Genomic DNA, 17,395 nt, shown 5'->3' on the forward strand with positions numbered 1-17,395 from the left:
CAAGACAAAACAAAGAAGCAAGCAGGAGATATAAGGGAGAGGAAAGGGGAGCGTCCACCCTCGGTGAGTGCCAGAGAGAAAAATGTATTTTTGGGTTCATTGAAGTTAGCTTATTTCACTTGTTTTGGAAAGTCAGACAAATTTTCTTGTTCTCTTCGCAGATAATTTTGCTTAGTTCAAATAAAATACCACTAATTTGTGGTGAAGGGATTGGTATTCCATGCGGTCATATTGACTCACGGCACTTCTCCCTCTCTCTTCCAGAGTTGTCGTGCCAAGCGAACAGCAGCTACTTGTCCTGCATGTCGCAGTGCCCCTCTTCCTGTGCCGACCTGGCTGCCCCTTCGCAGTGTGATGTCACTTCCTGCGCCGAGGGCTGCCAGTGCAACGCCGGCTTCGTCATGAGCGAGGGCGCGTGCGTGCCGTATGCACAGTGCGGCTGCATGTTCCTCAACAGATACTACCCCGTAAACACCTCGTTTTTCGTCTTCAGGCCACGATCCTTTACATAGTTAGTCACGTTCGTATTTGTCTGCACTTCCAGCTGAAGGAAACCTTCGTGACAGAAGACTGTTCTCAGGCATGTACATGCACCGCCACCGGCGTCGCGTGCCTGGACAAAAGATGCCAGGAGGGATACGTCTGCACGGTCTACAACTACAAACGCGACTGCCATAAAGGTTAGTACCAATAATAACATTGTGACTTTACCAGGGGGTAAATAAGTGAAGACAAAAGTGGTAATGTTACAAATAAAGTCATTCGGTTAGAAGAGTTGTAATGTTACCAGAAATTGGATGAGCAATAGAAAGATCCATAGCTCCCAACATTTGACGCTTGAATTCCGGTAAATACCCGACATACACCCTCATTAAAAAGCCTAACATTCGGATATAAAAATACAAAATCAAAGGATTGCCACTCCACGAATCAGATTTCTGACAGAATCTTAACATTTTAAATAATATTCACTCGGAATCTACAAAGGGCTCACCATGCACTGCAAAAACTGAAATCTAAGTGAGATTAAATATCTCATAAGGGTGATATTTGCTTATTTTCTGCCTGATAAGATAATTCTTCTCACTGAGCAGATTTTATGTTAGAATGTTTTACTTCTTTTGAGGGTTTTGGTCCTAAATTATCTCAGTAAGATATTACAGCTTGTTGCTGATATTTTATGACCTATATTGAGTAAAACATACTTTAAACTAGAATATCAACTGTTGCAAAGCTGTGTCATCAACACTCACAATTATAAAACTACTTTTTTAAAGTAATACTTTCTTATTTCAAGCACGTAAAAAAAAAAAATCATGACTTTGACACAATTATGTCTCATATCAAAACAGACGGCAGCCAAATGGACTTTGCTGTTTTATTTTCAATGAAACAATAGAAAATACATACTTATATAGTAGTGCAGTTGTTACTAGTGAGAATATACTTATTTTAAGGTATTTTGGGTTCATTGAGGTTAGCTAATTTAATTGTTTTGGAAAGTCTTGACAAGCCAAATATTTTTGTTCTATTGGCAGATAATTTTGCTTAGTTCAATCAATCACTCAATGTTTACTTATATAGCCCTAAATCACTAGTGTCTCAAAGGGCTGCACAAACCACCACGACATCCTCGGTTGGCCCACATAAGGGCAAGGAAAACTAACACCCAGTGGGACATCGGAGACAATAATGACCCAGTGGGACGTCGGTGACAATGATGACTATGAGAACATGATACTGTGAAAGATCAATCCATAATGGATCCAACACAGTCGCGAGAGTCCAGTCCAAAGCGGATCCAACACAGCAGCGAGAGTCCCGTTCACAGCGGAGCCAGCAGGAAACCATCCCAAGAGGAGGCTGATCAGCAGCGCAGAGATGTCCCCAGCCGATACACAGGCGAGCAGTACATGGCCACCGGATCGGACCGGACTCCCTCCACAAAGGAGAGTGGGACATAGAAGAAAAAGAAAAGAAACGGCAGATCAACTGGTCTGAAAAGGGAGTTCAAATGAAAGTTAAAGTTAAAGTACCGATGATTGTCACACACACACTAGGCATGGTGAAATTTGTCCTCTAACTGTTTTAATGACATTCAAGGGCTCACCACTCATAGGAGGGACCATAGAAGTCAGGTGCAGTGTGAGGTGGGCGGCAGTCGAAGGCAGGGCCCTTGGCGGTCCGACGTGCGGGGGCGGCAATACCTGTTGCCCCTTGGCTCAAAGTCTGCACGTTGGAGTTTAACCTGGTGGGACAGGTGGACGGACGGGGAAGAGGCTGAGTGGGTGTAAGGCACAGTGTAATTTGGCCTGTCGTCACCATCAGTGTGGTGAAGTAGGCCGGCTTTGTCACGTAAGAAGCCTACAATTTTTTGGGGGTGTTTTCCGCTCCGTATGCTAAACGCCAATGTACGATATATATCTCGACATTCAGACTTTACTAATATCAATAATGGAGCAGCATCTCCTCATCCGGAAAAAACAACACCGGAAATGTGTTCCATTCAACCGGAACTCTAATAACTAAAGTTACTTGGGTGAATAATGTAAACTCACTACACCGGTATGTTTTATTGCTTTCATGGAAAGTCTACTGACAGTTATAAGTAAGAACTTTACATTACTTTATATTACAAACTGCAACAGCGGAGGATGAATGTCCCATAACAAGAAGGTTGAGAAAAAGAAAAAGCTTATCGACTACAGCGTTGGCGCAGATGCGCACAATTATTCTGAATTTATGCAGATCCCAAATAGAGATCAACAGGTACCAGAAGGTAAGAAAAGTTTATTTTTCATTATATTGCAAAACTAAACATCAGATAATATGTCTTACCTTATACACACACCATAATAATACTCATATGTTGGAGCACAGTACAATCTTACAAGCGGTGCGGTTTCATAGCTTACCAAAGTCATACTAAAACATTTTGATAGATTTTTCAGCTACGTTGGTGTTGTTTACTTGAGTCATATTGCCATCATAGTGCAGCCTACACTTATCTCTTATGTTTGACTGCCATCTACTGGCCACACTTATCATTACACCATGTACCAAATAAAATAGCTTCGAGGTGGTTAAACTCAACCAAACTTACTCCATACATTAGGTGTGCCGGGTTATAAGGCGCATTGTCGAGTTTTGAGGAAAAAAAAATTATTTTAAGTGCGCCTTATAGTCCGCAAAATACGGTATACAGAATTGGCAGTTGCTTTAGAAAAACAGAGATAAAGTTTCAATATTATGACAATACATTGTGATTTTATGAAATAAAGTCAGAATACTATCAAAAAAAGTAATAATAATATGAAATAAAGTAAAATGTATTAAAGAGGTTGTACTGTGAATATTTTCTACATTTAAAACACTTCCTTGTGGTTCTTTTGTCGACATGTTGCATAGATTATATTTTACAGAACGTTTTCAAGCCAGTTTCTTACCATCTTCTCAGGATGCGCTGTTTTGCGGGCGCTCTTATTTATGTGCCTCCACTAGGACTGCGTCTTTTCCCCGCCAACCATGTTTGTATTTTTTAGCGCTTTACCCACCTTCTGGGAGCAGGTGGGTAAAATGTCTTGCCCAAGGACACAACGGCAGTGACTAGGATGGCGGAAGCAGGGATCGAACCTGGAACCCACAAGTTGCTGGCACGGCCACTTTACTAACCAAGTTATACCGCCCCAAAGTTGTCATCGTAGAAAAAAAGTTTACAATCTAAGAATTGGGAACAAATATGACAAAAAAAAGTAAAGTTAGGAAAATAAAGTAACATGATGGAACTTAGTTTATTTACTTTCCTTGTCAAATAATGAAAAAAAGTCAAAATCACAAGATAAATAATGTCACAATTTTACAAGACAATGCTGCATCTTTTAACGATTATGAGATAAAAAATACGACATAAAAAGTCATCAATAAAGATCAATAACAATGTATTGTATGGAACTGTAACATGGTAATATGTTGTGTATTGCAATATACAAAACCCAAAACCAGTGATGTCGGCACGTTGTGTAAATCGTAAAGAGTCCGTGGACTCGTCAGACCACAGAACCGCTTTTCCAATTTGCATCAGTCCATCTTAGATGAGCTCAGGCCCAGCGAAGCCGGCGGTGTTTCTGGGTGTTGTTGATAAATGGCTTTGGCTTGGCAAAGTAGAGTTTAACTTGCACTTACAGATGTAGCAACGAACTGTAGTTACTGACGGTGGTTTTCTGAATGGTTCCTGAGCCCGTGTGGTAATATCCTTTACACGCTGATGTCGCTTTTTGATGCAGTACCGCCTGAGGGATCCAAGGCTTAGCCGTTTAAGTGCAGTGATTTCTCCAAATTTTCAGAACTTTTTGATGATTATACGGACGGAAGTTGGTGAAATCCCTAAATTCCTTGCAATAGCTTGTTGAGAAATGTTGTTTTTAAACTGTTGGACAATTTGCTGACGCATTTGTTCACAAAGTGGTGACCCTCGCCCCATCCTTGTTTATGAATGACAGAGAATTTCATGGAAACTGCTTTTATACCCAATCATGGCACCCACCTGTTCTCAATTAGCCTGTTCACCTGCAGTGTTGGGTTAAAGTTACTGAAAACCAGTAAAAAGTTACTTAATTTCAAAAGTAACTCAGTTACTTACACCAAAAAGTAATGCGTAAGTAAGGCTCTCATTAATGTCCTTTTAGCCTTCATTTCAGTGCTCTTATTACACTGGAGAATAATACAATCTATTGATCAACTTGACGTGCATTTGCACCACTGAACTCTGCTAAGCCAAGATGTGTTTCAAAGGGCCAATTTATTTCGGGCCAGAACAAATTGACAAAACTATTTTGAATAGCTGCAACATAATATACATAAGTAACAAACCGCATAATAACAACATGTCACAACATACAGTAGCTGTAAACCTGGCTTCACCCAAGGAAGGCACACTTGACATGATTATATGTCATGCACACATACTGCTATATACACGCCTAACCAGGCGTTTTTTCTCTCTCAAGGAATTGTGAAATTAAAATCATGTCTTCAGGAGATCAACACTGTACTGAAGCCCAGAACACTATACGCATTTCCCCAGTTTTAGTTTAGAGAAATATCATGCAAATTAGCTGGCTGAAAGCGAGTGACTCCACTGTGGAAATAGCCTGCCTGTCTTCTAGCACATACGCTGCAATGGCTCTGTCAATGTTGTCCTGTCTAACAGTCCCTCCGTTAAAATCCGTCTACTGTTGCTTATGTGGAGGTGGAGGTGAAGTGATACGGAGTCTGTCTCTCTCTTTAATAGCTTTGTCGAAGCATGTTGCTTTTGTAACTGTTTTAGCAGATTTGAATTGCAGTTTTAAGCAGTAGATGGGATCTTTGATCCAAGACACAACTTACATTTTTACATTTAACTAAAATGTTATTTTGTTTTTGCTCGACAAAAGAAAAGTAGTGAGAATATCTCCATGTTAAGAAACTCGACTCCGGCTCTGCCATGATGTCTAGTTGTTAGTAATCAACACACAAACACAAACACACACACACACACACACACACACACACACACACACACAGCGCACCTCTTGTGACACAGAAACATTCAGAAAGACGACACCGCAGCAATAAAACACACTCAGATCTTCTCAGTTTCTAGCCGATACTATATAAAAAATAACGTGAAATAACGCAGTAAAAATAACGACGTTACAGTAACGTGTTACTTTGTAACGCGTTAGCCCCTACACTGTCTACCTGTGGGATGCTCCAAATAAGTGTTTGATGAGCGTTCCTCAACTTACTGTCTTTTTTGCCACTTGTGCCAGCTTTTTTGAAACTTAATGCTTGCATCAAATTCCAAAAGAGCTAATAAATAGTATTTGCAAAAAATAACGATTTCCAGTTCAAACGTTAAGTATCTTGTCTTTGCTGTCTATTTAATTGAATATACCGTATTTCCTTGAATTGCCGCAGGGCATATAGTATTCGCCTGCCTTGAATTACTGCCGGGTCAAACTCGCTTCCCAAAATAATTAGCGCATGCTTAGTATTACCGCCTGGTCAAACTCATGACGTCACGAGTGACACTTCCCCTGTCATCAGTTTTCAAAATGGACGAGGCTGATTTCAATACCAGTAATTTGAAATCGCATAAAGGGAAGAAGATTAAGAAATATTCAGTAGGATTTAAGGTCCAAGCTTACATCACACTCAAATTTTTACTGCATGCCTTTGTTAAGTGCCGGAGGGAGAGGAGGTTTTAAAATAATTAGGAGATGCTTACTTTTACCGCATGCCTTTGGTAAGCGCAGGAGTGAGAAGAGGTTTTAAATTACTTAGCGCCCCGGCGGCAATTCAAGAAAATACGGTAGTTGAAAAGGATTTGCAAATCATTGTATTCTGTTTTTCTTTACCATTTACACAAGGTGCCAACTTCACTGGTTTTGTAATATTGTGTGCGTTGTGTCGCCTTCCTCATCAGCGAGTCCTTGCCTGAGTAGCCCGTGTCTCAATGGAGGAGTCTGTAACGAGGCCGGCAACGTCTCCTACACCTGTGTCTGCACTGAAGGCTACCAAGGACTCAACTGTGAGATCGAGATCACGCCTGAGACTGGAGGACTTGGTAACCACTCACCACCTTTCAACTACGGACACACTTGGGACAGAACTCGGACGGACAAATTCCCAAAACTTCCAAGATTTAAAGGCCTACTGAAATGAGATTTTCTTATTTAAACGGGAATAGCAGGTCCATTCTATGTGTCATACTTGATCATTTCGCGATATTGCCATATTTTTGCTGAAAGGATTTAGTAGAGAACATCGACGATAAGTTCGCAACTTTTGGTCGCTAATAGGAAAGCCCTGCCTGTAGTATGTGCGCGTGACGTCACGAGTTGCAGGGCTCCACGCATATTCACATTGTTTTTAATGGGACCCACCAGCAGTAAGATCAAATCGGACCGAGAAAGCGACAATTTCTCCATTAATTTGAGCGAGGATGAAAGATTTGTGAATTAGGATATTGATAGTGAAGGACTAGAGAAAAAAAAAAAACAAGCAACGGCTCCGGGCGGCGGCGGTGTGAGCGTTTCAGATTTAATTAGACACATTTACTAGGATAATTCTGGAAGATCCCTTATCTGCTTATTGTTTTAATAGTGTTTTAGTGAGATTTTAAAAATTGTAAAGACATACCTCGAGGTCGGATGGCTGCGGTGAACACGAAGTGTCTCAGAGAGAAGCCGAGGAGCCAAGCTCACAGCTGCCTTTCATACAGCTGCTGCAGGACGACGAATAATGCAATGATTTTTCCGGTAAGATATATATCACAATTTCCCCATCCAAAAACATGCAGGTTGACGTAGAGAAAACATGTTCGCTTGACCACTCTGTGGTAAAGCTTCACAACAAACAAAGAAACACCGGCTGTGTCTCGGTGCTAAAGACAGCTGCAATCCACCGCTTTCCACCAACAGCATTGTTCTTTATAGTCTCCATTATTAATTGAACAAACTGCAAAAGATTCAGCAACACAGATGTCCAAAATACTGTGTAATTACGCCATGAACAGAGACTACTTTTAGCCGTGTTTGGTGCAGTGCTAATATTTCCTTACAGTCCGTGACGTCACGTGTACGCGTCATCATTCCGCAACGTTTTCAACAAGAAACTAGCGGGAAATTTAAAATTGCAAGGTAGTAAACTAAACCGGCCGTATTGGCATGTGTTGCAATGTTAATATTTCATCATTGATGTACAAACTATCAGACTGCGTGGTCGGTAGTAGTGGGTTTCAGTAGGCCTTTAACTTGCAATTATGAAAAAAGTTTCAAAGTTACGAATAGTAGTAGTAATGAGAGTGAGATAGAAAAATGTATTTGTTGCTTTACTCTTATTAGGGAAGTGAGATTGGAGTGTTGAAATAAAATGATACATTTGTGTCTTTCAGAAACCAAATGGATCATCCTGATTGCCGTGCTGGTGTCCCTGGTCGTCGTCATCATTGTTGTGGTCACCATCGTGTGCGTTTGCAAAAGCACAAAGTAAGTCTCTCTCGACACGTTTTGTGTTGTTTTTTTTTTTTTCTTTCCACCTACCTTGTTTTTTTGTAGCAGTGAAGACCAAAGAGTGTGACCACTATTGTGTTTTCAGATCACACGTTTATGTAATTCAGAAGACGCTGTCATCTCACAGTAGGTGAGCGAAACCACATGCTGTATATTATTATGGGCCTTTTTGCGAGGATAATTGCAGAGCAATTGACTCCATCTTATTTGGTATAGACTGTAAATGCTCCATTTATGTCTAATTACAAACCCCGTTTCCATTTGAGTTGAGAAATAGTGTTAGATTTAAATATAAACGAAATACAATGATTTGCAAATAATTTTCAACCCATATTCAGTTGAATATGCTACAAAAACAACATATTTGATGTTCGAACTGATAAAAAATGTTTGTTTGCAAATAATCATTAACTTTAGAATTTGATGCCAGCAACACGTGACAAAGAAGTTGGGAAAGGTGGCAATAAATACTGATGAAGTTGAAGAATGCTCATCAAACACTTATTTGGAACATCCCACAGGTGTGCAGGCTAATTGGGAATAGGTGGGTGCCATGATTGGGTATAAAAGCAGCTTCCATGAAGTCATTCACAAACAAGGATGGGGTGAGGGTCACCACTTTGTAAACAAATTGTCGAACAGTTTTAGAACAACATTTCTCAACGAGCTATTGCAAGGAATTTAGGGATTTTACCATCTACAGTCCGTAAAATCATCAAAAGGTTCAGAGAGTCTGGATAAATCACTGCAAATAAGCGATGATATTACGGACCTTTGACCCCTCAGGTGGTACTGCATCAAAAACCGACATCAGTGTGTAAATGATATCACCACGTGGGCTCAGGAACACTTAAGAAAACCACTGTCAGTAACTACAGTTGGTCGCTACATCTGTGAGTGCAAGTTAAAACTCTACTATGCAAAGCAAAACCCATTTATCAACAATACCCAGAAACACAGCCAGCTTCGCTGGGCCCGAGTTCATCTATGATGGACTGATGCAAAGTGGAAAAGTGTTTTGTGGTCTGACGAGTCCACACTTTAAATTATATTTGGAAACTGTGGACGTGGTGTCCTCCGGAACAAAGAGGAAAATAACCATCCGGATTGTTATAGGCGCAAAGTTCAAATGCCAGCATCTGTGATGGTATGGGGGTGTATTAGTGCCCAAGGCATGGGTAACTTACACATCTGTGAAGGCACCATTAATGCTGAATGGTCCACACAGGTTTTGGAACAACATATGTTGTCATTCAAGCAACGTTATCATGGACGCCCCTGTTTATTTCAGCAAGACAATGCCAAACCACATGTTACAACAGCGGGGCTTTGTAGAAAAAGATTGCTGGAGCTTTCGTAGCCCGCCTGCAGTCCAGACTGGTCTCCCATAAAAAATCTGTGGCACATTATGAAACGTAAAATACGACAGCGGAGAAACTGTTGAACGACTGAAGCTCTACATAAAACAAGAATGGGAAAGAATTCCACTTTCAAAGCTTCAACAATTAGTTTCCTCAGTTCCTAAACATTTATTGAGTGTTATTAAAAGAAAAGGTGATGTAACACAGTGGTGAACATGCCCTTTCCCAACTACTTTGGCACGTGTTGCAGCCATGAAATTCTAAGTTAATTATTATTTGCAAAAAAAAAATAAAGTTTATGAGTTTGAACATCAATTATCTTATCTTTGTAGTGCATTCAACTGAATATGGGTTGAAAAGGATTTGCAAATTGTTGTATTCCGTATATATTTACATCTAACACAATTTTCCAACTATAAGGAAACAGGGTTTGTATGTTGTTTCTCGGAGCTTCACAGTGGAAGAGGGGTTCGTACGTCTGCCTCACAATACGAAGGTCCTGAGTAGTCAGGGTTCAATCCCGGGCTCGGGATCTTTCTGTGTGGAGTTTGCATGTTCTCCCTGTGACTGCGTGGGTTCCCTCCTGGTACTCCGGCTTCCTCCCACTTCCAAAGACATGCACCTGGGGATAGATTAATTGGCAACACTAAATGGTCCTTAGTGTGTGAATGTGAGTGTGAATGTTGTCTGTCTATCTGTGTTGGCCCTGCGATAAGGTAGCGACTTGTTCAGGGTGTACTCTGCCTTCAGCCCGATTTTAGCTGAGATAGGCACCAGCGCCCTCCGCAACCCCAAAGGGAATAAGGGGTAGAAAAAGGATGGATGGATGTTGTTTCTCTTAAGATTAATTTTAGTCAGAGTGCAAACAATTGCACACTTAATACCGCGAGATAAGATTCAAATAATTTTATTGTAATATCAGCACATATGAGACAAATGAGATGGCCCCCGAGATCTCAGACGTTGTCTAATGAGTACCACAAGAACAGTAGTATGTACATAATAATTTCAATAGAATATCATTAATTGACCCCGTATATGTATGTGTATATATATATTTTATACACACACATATATATATATATCCATATATATATATATATATATGGATATATATATATATAGATATAGATACACGGTATATAGAAACCCCTTTGCCATATGAGTTGGGAAATTGTGTTGGATGTAAATATAAACAAAATACAATGATTTGCAAATCCTGTTCAAGCCATATTGAATTGAATACACTACAAAGACAAAATATTTATTGTTCAAACTCAGAAACTTTGTTTTTTTTTTTTGCAAATAATAATTAGCTTAGAATTTCATGGCTGCAACACGTGCCAAAGTAGTTGGGAAAGGGCATGTTCATCACTGTGTTACATCACATTTTCTTTTAACAACACTCAATAAACATTTGGGAACTGAGGAAACTACTTGTTGAAGCTTTGAAAGTGGAATTCTTTCCCATTCTTGCTTGATGTACAGCTTAAGTTGTTCAACCGTCCGGGGTCTTGTTGTCGTAAAAAAAACACTGTCAGTAACTACAGTTGGTCTGTAAGTGCAGGTTAAAACTTTACTATGCAAAGCGAAAGCCAATTATCAACAACACCCAGGAACGCCGCCGGCTTCGCTGGGCCCGAGCTCATCTAAGATGGACTGATGCAAAGTGGAAAGATGTTCTGTGGTCTGACGAATCCACATTTTAAATTACATCTGGAAACTGTGGATGTGGTGTCCTCCGGAACAAAGAGGAAAATAACCGTCCGGATTGTTATAGGCGCAAAGTTCAAAAGCCAGCATCTGTGATGGTATGGGGGTGTATTAGTGACCAAGGCATGAGTAACTTACACAACTGTAGAGGCACCATTAATGCTAATTGGTCCATACAGGTTGCTTGGATGTTATCATCCAAGCAATGTTATCATAGACGTCCCTGCTTAATTCAGCAAGACAATGCCAAGCCACAGGGTGGCTTCGTAAAATAAGAAAGCGGGTACTTTCCTGGCCCGCCTTCAGTCCAGACCTGTCCCCCATCGAAAATGTGTGGTGCAGTATGAAGCGTTAAATACAACAGCGGAGACTGTTGAACAACTGAAGCTCTACATTAAACAAGAATGGGAAATAATTCCACTTTCAAAGCTTCAACAATTAGTTTCCTCAGTTCCCGTTTATTGAGTGTTGTTAAAAAGAAAATGTGATGTAACACAGTGGTGAACATGCCCTTTCCCAACTACTTTGGCACGTGTTGCAGCCCTGAAATTCTAAGTTAATTATTATTTGCAGAAAAAAAACAAAGTTCTTGTCTTTGTAGTGCATTCAATTGAATATGAGTTGAAAAGGATTTACAAATCTTTGTATTCCGTTTATATTTACATGTAATCCTATTTCCCGACTCATATGGAAACGGGGTTTGTACATACATATATATGCATAGTGTATATAAATATACATATACATATACGTTCACACATATACATATACAAACATAGGTGCACACAACCTACTCAGTGTCCTAGTGGTTAGAGTTTCCACTCGGAGATTGGGAGGTCGTGAGTTGGAACCCCAGCCGAGTCATACCATTCATCCATTTTCTACCGCGTGTCTCTTTTGGGTCGCGGGGGGTGCATTCGGGCGGAAGGTGGAATACACCCTGGACCAGTCGCCATCTCATTACAGGGCCAACACAGATAGACAGTCAACATTTGCACTCACATTCACACACTAGGGCCAATATAGTGAGGCCAATCAACCTATGCCCAGGTGCATGTTTTTTGGAGGTGGGAGGAAGCTCGATTACCCGGAGGGAACCCACGCAGTCACGAGGAGAACATGCACACAGAAAGATACCAACGACTATAAAAATGGGACTCATTGCATCCTTGCTTGGCACTCAGCATCAAGGGTTGGAATTGGGGGTTAAATCACCAAAATGATTCCCGGGCGTGGCCACCGCTACTGCTCAGTGCTCCCCTCATCTCCCAGGGGGTGAACAAGGGTTAAAGGCAGAGGACAAATTCATATATATATATATATATATATATATATATATGTACATACATAAATACACTAAGAATACATACATATACTAAGAATAATTAATAAATTCAGACAATTAATGTTTGAGAGAAATGCTAATAAAAAAATTTAAACGTGACAAACCACCTCAAAAAACAGAATACCATTTTACAGTTTTTCACCAAATGAGACACCCAGAATATACATAAAATTAAAGAATGTGGCATTTACAATTTTAACTATGAACGATAAAACACTGTATATTAAGTAACGATGCGTTTTACCAACAATTCTATTCGATTCAACATTTGTGGTTGTCAATGCGATTCAGGGACAATCTAAATTTTTTAGAATGATGCGATCGGAAACATTTCAGTGAGTTGAAAAGGATTCTGCAACTTTTTGGCAAAATATAATCAGTCAGTGTGACTATAAAAAAATACTGGACACTGCAGGTGAAGTTTCCTATATTCCTGTTATTTCTTGTGAGGGAATTGGGTATAAATGAATTATGGATACAAACAAGTAAGTAAACAACAATTAATGGCCATTCACATCTTATTTGAATTAAATGCAAACAACACTTTAGGTTGAATTAACAATATAGAAGAAACACTTTCTGCTCACATTTTCATTATTCAAGCAATTTTCAATGAAGTCAGCAACATTTTAAGAGGAGCTATACCTGCTAAATGAAGTTCCCATACAACATCTGTTCTCTGTCCTGGTGTCCCCCATGGATTACAGTGTCCCAGATGTGTGGAGGCATGTATGCTCCCTCATCCCTGTTGATGGTGTTTGCCCCTAGCTTCCTAATTTACTTTGCCTCCATTGTCCCCCTCCTGTACTTAATTGTTTCTGATGAAATGGCTTCTCCTCGTGTTTCCTATTATGTACTCCAAATCTGTGTGCTAAAATGTGAGTATGTGCATATATATATACTCCACAGTATACATATATAAAGTACATATATACATATGCATACATATGTATGTAAGTATGTATATGTACATATATATAAATATATGTACAGTGTATATATACATATGCATACATACATATCTAAGTATATATATACACATATAGTGTATGTATGTGTGTATATATATATATATATATATATATATATATATATATATATATATATATATATATATATCTTGATTGGATTATCCAGAGAATAGTGCTCGATACCGTGGTAGAGCGCAATATGTAGGTGTAGGAAAAATCACAAGACTACTTCGTCTCTACAGAACTGTTTCATGAGGGGTTCCCTCAATCATCTCCTAAATGTGTCCGACTTACTCTGACACTGATCGTACAGGGAGCGGACCGCCACAATAAGACAGTCTGATACCCCATACTCTCTGAACACTCCCCACAGGACTTCCCGAGGGACACGGTCGAATGCCTTCTCCAAGTCCACAGAGCACATGTAGACTGGTTGGGCAAACTCCCATGCACCCTCAAGAACCCTGCCGAGAGTATAAAGCTGGTCCACAGTTCCACGACCAGGACGAAAACCACACTGTTCCTCCTGAATCCGAGGTTCGACTATCCGGCCTAGCCTCCTCTCCAGTACACCTGAATAAAGTGGGATCACACTCCTCAGGGAAGGCTGAGGAGTGTGATCCCACGATAGTTGGAGCACACCCTCCGGTCCTCCTTCTTAAAGAGAGGGACCATCACCCCGCTCTGCCAATCCAGAGGTACCGCCCCCGATGTCCATGCAATGCTGCAGAGTCTTGTCAGCCAAGACAGCCCCACACCATGCAGAGCCTTAAGGAACTCCAGGCGGAACTCATCCACCCTGGGGCCTTGCCACGAGGAGCTTTTTAACCTCTGCAACCTCAGCCCCAGAAATAGGAGAGCCCACCACAGATTCCCCAGGCACTGCTTCCTCATAGGAAGACGTGTTGGTGGGATTGAGGAGGTCTTTGAAGTATTCCTTCTACCTATACACAACATCCGCAGTTCAGGTCAGCAGAACATTATCCGCACCATACATGGTGTTGACAGTGCGCTGCTTCCCCTTCCTGAGGCGGCGGATGGTGGTCCAGAATCGCTTCGAAGCAGTCCGGAAGTCGTTTTCCATGGCTTCCCCGAACTCCTCCCATGTCCGAGTCTTTGCCTCCGCGACCGCTAAAGCTGCACACCGCTTGGCCCGTCGGTACCTGTCCACTGCCTCCGGAGTCCTATGAGCCAAAATAACCCGATACGACTCCTTCTTCAGCTTGACGGCATCCCTCACTGCTTGTGTCCACCAACGGGTTCTCGGATTACCGCCACAACAGTCACAAACTACCTTGCGGCCACAGCTCCAATCGGCCGCCTCAACATTAGAAGTGCGGAACATGGTCCACTCGGACTCAATGTCCAGCACCTCCATTTTCAAAGTTCTTCCGGAGGTGGGAATTGAAACTTTCTCTGACAGGACACTCTGCCAGACGTTCCCAGCAGACCCTCACAATGCGTTTGGGCCTGTCACGTCTGTCCGGCATCCTCCCCCACCGTCGCAGTTAACTCACCACCTGGTGGTGATCGGTAGAAATCTCCGCCCCTCTCTTCACCCGAGTGTCCAAAACATGAGGCCGCAAATCCGATGACACAACTGCAAAGTCGATCATGGAACTGCGGCCTAGGGTGTCCTGGTGCCAAGTGCACATATGGACACATTAATGTTTGAACATGGTGTTTGTTATGGACAAACTGTGACGAGCACAAAAGTCCAATAACAAAACACCACTCGGGTTCACATCCGGGCGGCCATTCTTCCCAATCATGCCTCTCCAGGTTTCAATGTCGTTGCCAACATGGGCGTTGAAGTCCCCCAGTAGGACAAGGGAATCACCCGGGGGAGCACTCTCCAGTACTCCCTCGACTGTCGTTTGGTGCGTGAGCACAAACAACAGTCAGAACCCGTCCCCCCACCCAACTCCAACGTGCAGGCTTTGAGCCGCGGGGCAACTAGAATTGCCACCCCAGCCCGTCGCCTCTCACTGCCGGCAACGCCAAAGTGAAAGAGGGTCCAGCCCCTCTCGAGAGAAGTGGTTCCAGAGCCCTTGCTGTGCGTCGGAGTGAGCCAGACTACATCCAGCCGGAATTTCTGTACTTCGCGCACTAGCTCGTCCCAAGAGATAGCTTATGTAGCCAAAGATCGGACTGCCAAATGCCCTGCCTTTGGCTACCGACCAGGTCACATCGCACCCGACCTCTATGGCCCCTGCTATGGGTGGTGAGCCCATTGGAGGGGTGACCCATGTTGCCTCTTCGGGCTGTGCCCGGCCGGGCCCCATGGGGACAGGCCCGGCCACCAGGCGCTCGCCATCGTGCCCCAGTTCTGGGCCTGGCTCCAGAGGGGGGCCCCGGTGACCCGCGTCCGGGCGAGTGAAATCTGGGTCCTCGATAGTTCTTTTTCATAAAAGGTCTTCAAGCTGCTCCTTGTCTGATCCCTCACCTAGGACCTGTTTGCCTTGGGAAACCCTATCAGGGGGCTTAAAGTCCCCGGAAAACATAGCTCCTAGGGTCATTGGGACACGCAAACTCTTCTACCACGATAAGGTGGCAGCTCAGAGAGGAGTTGGGAAATCGTGTTAGATGTAAACATAAAATCATTGTATTCCGTTTATATTTTTTATTTGTTAGATGTCAATATAAACGGAATACAATGATTTGCAAATCCTTTTGAACCCTTTTTCAGTTGAATGCACTACAAAAACAAGATATTTGATGTTCAAACTCATAAACTGTATTTTTTTTTTGCAAATAATTAACTTAGAATGTTATGGCTGCAACACGTGACAAAGTATTTGGGAAAGGGCGTGTTCACCACTGTGTTACATCACCTTTTCTTTTAACAACACTCAATAAACGTTTGGGAACTGAGGAAACTAATTGTTGAAGCTTTGAAAGTGGAATTCTTTCCCATTCTTGTTTTATGTAGAGCTTCAGTCGTTCAACAGTCCAGGGTCTCCGCTGTCATATTTTACGCTTCATAATTCGCCACACATTTGCAATGGGAGACAGGTCTGGACTGCAGGTGGGCCAGGAAAGTACTTGCACTCTTTTTTTACGACGCCACGTTGTTGTAACACATGCTGAATGTGGCTTGGCATTGTCTTGCTGAAATAAGCAGGAGCGTCCATGAAAAAGAGGGTGCTTGGATGGCAGCATATGTTGTTCCAAAACCTGTATGTACCTTTCAGCATTAATGGTGCCTTCACAGATGTGTAAGTTACCCATGCTTCGGGTACTAATACACCCCCGTACCATCACAGATGCTGGCTTTTTAACTTTGCGTCCATAACAGTCTGGATGGTTTGCTTCCCCTTTGGCACGATGTTGAATATGTCCAAAAACAATTTGAAATATGGACTCGTCAGACCACAGAACACTTTTCCACTTTGCATCAGTCCATCTTAGATGATCATGGGGCCAGAGAAGCCGGCAGCGTTTCTGGATGTTGTTGATAAATGGCTTTCGCTTTGCATAGTAGAGCTTTAACTTGCACTTACAGATGTAGCGACAAACTGTATTTAGTGACAGTGGTTTTCTGAAGTGTTCCTGAGCCCATGTGGTGATATCCTTCAGAGATTGATGTCGGTTTTTGATACAGCGCCGTCTGAAGGATCGAATGTCACGGTCATTCAATGTTTGTTTCCGGCCAGGCCGCTTACGTGGAGTGATTTCTCCAGATTCACTGAACCTTTTGATGATATTATGGACCGTAGATGTTGAAATCCCTAAATTTCTTGCAATTCACTTTGCGAAACATTGTTCTTAAACTGTTTGACTATTTGCTCACGCAGTTGTGGACAAAGGGGTGTACCTCGCCTTATCCTTTCTTGTCAAAGACTGAGCATTTTTTGGGAAGCTGTTTTTATACCCAATCATGGCACCCACCTGTTCCCAATAAACCTGCACACCTGTGGGATGTTCCAAATAAGTGTTTGATGAGCATTC

At 42.0% G+C, this 17,395-nt stretch overlaps 1 protein-coding gene across 1 annotated transcript in view; it reads left to right on the plus strand.

Moving 5' to 3' along the window:
• zanl (zonadhesin, like) overlaps positions 1-17,395 on the plus strand; it is a 135,513-nt gene that overhangs the window by 116,698 nt on the left and 1,420 nt on the right. Inside the window, exons 89-93 of the mRNA XM_061914662.1 lie at positions 265-467; positions 545-680; positions 6,467-6,607; positions 7,937-8,030; positions 8,140-8,184. Coding sequence (XP_061770646.1) covers positions 265-467; positions 545-680; positions 6,467-6,607; positions 7,937-8,030; positions 8,140-8,184 — 619 coding nt within the window. The remainder of the gene's footprint in view (positions 1-264; positions 468-544; positions 681-6,466; positions 6,608-7,936; positions 8,031-8,139; positions 8,185-17,395) is intronic.

This window comes from Nerophis ophidion, linkage group LG10 (genome assembly GCF_033978795.1).
Source record: "Nerophis ophidion isolate RoL-2023_Sa linkage group LG10, RoL_Noph_v1.0, whole genome shotgun sequence".
NCBI lineage: Eukaryota > Metazoa > Chordata > Actinopteri > Syngnathiformes > Syngnathidae > Nerophis > Nerophis ophidion.